Raw genomic sequence first — 3739 nt, 5'->3', positions numbered from 1 at the left:
AATCGTCAACAGCAGGTGTGTTCGGAGAACCGGATTAGCGAGCTCACGGTTAGCGCGATGATTTGATCTTGGATGTAGTGAGCGACGTACGAAGAACGGGCCCCTGGTAAAGACCTATAGTAAACGTTTGACCTGTTATTGCCAACAAAGGTTATGTTACAAAGTATTGGGTTGTATTTTTGTTATTGACCAAATACTTATTTTCCACCCTGATTTACGAATAAATTCTTTACAAATCCTACCATGTGGATTCATGGATTTTTTTTTTCACATTCTGTCTCTCACAGTTGAAGTGTACCTCTGGTGCAAATTACTGACCTCTGTCATCATTTTAAGTGGGGGAACTTGCACAATCGGTGGCTGACTAAATACTTTTTTGCCCCACTGTATAAAAGTTTCAGGTGTTCCTGTCATTTTGTCCCCACCTCCATCACATCAATCAATACCTGATCCAATAATCAAAGGGCTTCATGTCCTGCAGCACAGCAGGAAATACCACAGTACTTTAAACTACTGCAGTACTCGAGTACTCAAGTACCTCCAGCACCAACAGTCTCTAGCGTGGACTGATCCCATTTGCACTGTTTTAATCAGATTTTAATGTTTGACTGTAAACATGAAGGTTTCTCAAAGCTCCGCCCACTGCTCACATTAATGGTCACATAATCATGTGAGGAAGTTCAAACCGATGGATCGGCGATCAGGTCATTGATGAGACACGGAGACAGAAGTTGACTTTAATCTTTTATTGTGGTGAAAATGTCGCTGTTTACAGTTTACAGACGGCGACCGCGGCGACCGCCCTTTCTCCTGGTCGAGTCTGACGGGATCGGCGTGACGTCCTCTGAAACACACGAGGAAGAAACGATCACATGATCAGACGCTCATCAACACTGTCACACGAATGTAGAGCCGAGTTAAAGGAAACGTCACTGTTCAGGCTGTCAATAAAGCTCAGATTCAAACTGTGTCAATCAGATAGATGTACGAATAAAGTTAATTTAAATCCGCCGAGTCGTTTAAAGCTTCCGACCCTCACTGAGAAAGCTGCTGACCTGAGAGCAGCGCAGGTGTTCACCGACAGGTCGATAAAGGTGTTGAAAATGACACAACAGAATAACACACACACACGACCTTAAACCCGACCGCACTCAAGTGACTGTATCACAGGAAGTGACACGTGTGCTGCCTCGTCTACCTGCTCACTGAGCGCGCTTTTTAGTCAAAAACTTTAATATGAATAAAAACAAACTTACCGATGCGCCCGATCTTCATGCCGGATCGAGCCAGAGCTCTGAGAGCAGACTGGGCTCCAGGACCAGGAGTCTTTGTCCTGAAAGGAAAACAGAGCAGGTCACCACCTGGACAGGTAACACACACACACACCTGGGTTTGAAAGGCCTGGCTGACCCCGGACCTGCAGCGATGCAGTCAGAGGCTGCTGGTCTATCTCCAGTTAAACCAGTCAGACTTACTAAGGTAACAATAAATACTCAACTTTTATCTATTCTTAGAGCTTTGAACAGACCGTGCTGAGGACTTCACCTGAACTGCACTTGAACTGTTTCAGTAAAATCAACAGTTTTTTGAATGGAGTTTGGTTCAGATTTGGATCAAATGAAGAGGCTTCCTGCACAGAAATGGCAGATTTAATAAAAAAAAAAAAACACTCACTCTGCTTCACTGACTCCACCCCTGTCACTTTATTAGGTACAGCTGAGTACCATGGATTTAAACCCTGATCACCTGACTGGGTTAAACCTGGTAACTTGAAATTGTATTGATCTGTTCAGTGCTTGAGGTGTACCTAATAAAGTGTCAGCCCACTGCCTACAGAATCAGGTGAGTGCAGGTTACCTGTTGCCCCCAGTGGCCCTCAACTTGATGTGCAGCGCCGTGATGCCGAGCTCTTTGCAGCGCTGAGCGACGTCCTGAGCCGCCAACATGGCAGCGTACGGAGAAGACTCGTCTCTGTCCGCCTTCACCTTCATCCCACCGGTCACACGGCAGATCGTCTCCCTGCAAACACACACAAACACCATTAGCACCAATTAGAGAGCGGCTTTTATTTTGGCGAGCAGATGGTCGGAGGGGACATACTTTCCGGAGAGGTCAGTGACGTGGACGAAGGTGTCGTTGAAGGAGGCGAAGATGTGGCAGACGCCGAAGACGTTCTCGCCCTCGGCCACCTGAGGACCCAGGCTGATCACCTGCTCCTCCTTCTTCTCCTTCCCTTTACGAGGAGCCATCTTCTGCTGAGGAGGAGGAAGAGGAGTCAGACACATGTGAGCATGAGGAGGTCACAGCGAGCACGCACACAGAGAATCACCAATCACAGCCAGCTATTCTTTATACAGACATCGAGACTAGACCGCCGCTGCAGCGTAACACGGTGAGACCTTCCCTTCCAGCAGCGTTTCCCCATGCCTCCATTACACCCCAAACCCACTTCCTGTTCAGGTCTGACCTCTTTATGAGTTTTACCTTAACATCCTGAAACTCTCAGGTCAACATTAAAGTCGGGACACCTCCAAAATAAAACCCACCGCACACAGCTAATCACAGACGGCATCCTCCAACTCTGAAAACTCACCTAATATGACAATCAAACACCAGCCAGTTATCTCGACTGATCAATAAATAATCAATCACATCAGCTCTGAACATGAACTCTACAGTAACCTCAGTCTGAGAGCTTCTGATCACACTGTTGATCCCTGATCAGACCCACCTCACTGGGAGGGTCAGCTCAGAAACTATCTAACAACCAACCCTGACCCGGTCCAGTCTAAACTTTAACTCTGAACTTTGACCCTGGACAGCCCGGCTCCGTTTGTTTTCAACTGGAACGCGCCCTCTGTCCGATAACGGACCCACCGCGCGGTCACGTGGTGTCACTGACCCGGTCCATCCCGGTCCAGGTTGAGGAGGTTCTGACTCTGCCTGCAGACTCGGACGCGCGTGTTTGCTGCGACCACTGACATTTTAAATAAAGTTTGAAACGTCAGTAGCAGCGCCGAGGCTAACATAAGCTAATGTTAGCCTGTTAGCTTGTGTTGACTCCGAGGAGCCGGCAGGACCTCACGGAGCGTTTTTCTACCTGCTCTTTCACCTAAAACTTCACGCGCTTCTTTAGCACACCTTTGCGACACACACCTGGCTCTAGCGTTGTATTTGTTTCCCTTTGAGGAGGCTTCGCGTGGAGCTAAGATGGCGGCTGGACACAAACTCCCACAGAGCACAAAACATGAAAAATCCTCCATTAACCTTTAGCCAGAGAAACGATACAAACGCCAACAGACGCGGGAAGAGACGCAGGGTCAACACCGACCAGGCAGAGCGGCGGATGGTCACCTGCAGCAGAGATTACAGAGGATATAAACCGGGAGCGGACTCACCTGTGTGCGTCTCTTTACTGAGCAGAAACAAGAAAGGAAAGAGGTTCCGCTTCCGGCGCGATAAGATGACGATATCCGGCGGGAAACCGAGGCCTAGCTGGCGCCGCCACGTGGACGTTTTATTTTATTTCATTGTAGTTTTATATTATATTATATTATATTATATTATATTATATTATATTATATTATATTATATTATATTATATTATATTATTGATGTTCAATTTAGTTTCAGTATCTATTCACCTTGAGTTTCACAGCTGACTGAACTGTTTTTTGTTGTTAATATGGATTGTTTTCAATATCTAAATGTTGACTTAATTTAATAAATTATAATTATG

At 46.6% G+C, this 3739-nt stretch overlaps 1 protein-coding gene across 2 annotated transcripts; it reads right to left on the bottom strand.

The window, feature by feature from the left end:
* Window positions 1-731: 731 nt before the first annotated feature.
* rps14 (ribosomal protein S14) lies at window positions 732-3440 on the bottom strand. Of its 2 annotated transcripts, none has more exons than XM_085364804.1 (5): window positions 3399-3440; window positions 2101-2255; window positions 1858-2019; window positions 1257-1333; window positions 732-844 (listed from the first exon to the last, which is right to left on the bottom strand). In XM_085364804.1, the coding sequence occupies exons 2-5, from the start codon at window positions 2247-2249 to the stop codon at window positions 777-779; spliced, it is 456 nt and encodes a 151-aa protein (XP_085220930.1). In that variant the 5' UTR covers window positions 2250-2255; window positions 3399-3440; the 3' UTR covers window positions 732-776. The 2 variants fall into 2 exon arrangements, with proteins under 2 accessions (XP_085220930.1, XP_085220931.1); XM_085364805.1 differs by having other exon boundaries at window positions 2101-2252; window positions 3399-3426.
* Window positions 3441-3739: the final 299 nt, after the last annotated feature.

Source organism: Diplotaxodon limnothrissa, linkage group LG10 (assembly GCF_057381915.1).
Source record: "Diplotaxodon limnothrissa isolate DT_005_m linkage group LG10, D_limnothrissa_male_GT1.1, whole genome shotgun sequence".
Classification (NCBI taxonomy): Eukaryota; Metazoa; Chordata; class Actinopteri; order Cichliformes; family Cichlidae; genus Diplotaxodon; species Diplotaxodon limnothrissa.
The sequence above is the reverse complement of the archived record's forward strand: the minus strand, read 5'-3'. Positions and strand labels throughout refer to the sequence as shown.

Coding starts and splice junctions, on each gene's coding strand:
- rps14 (XM_085364804.1), bottom strand. CDS start 2,249: ATGGCTCCTCGTAAAGGGAAGGAGAAGAAGGAGGAGCAGGTGATCAGC. Junction 2,020..2,100: donor GTCACTGACCTCTCCGGAAA/GTATGTCCCCTC, acceptor GTGTGTTTGCAG/GGAGACGATCTGCCGTGTGA. Junction 845..1,256: donor CATGAAGATCGGGCGCATCG/GTAAGTTTGTTT, acceptor CGTGTGTTTCAG/AGGACGTCACGCCGATCCCG.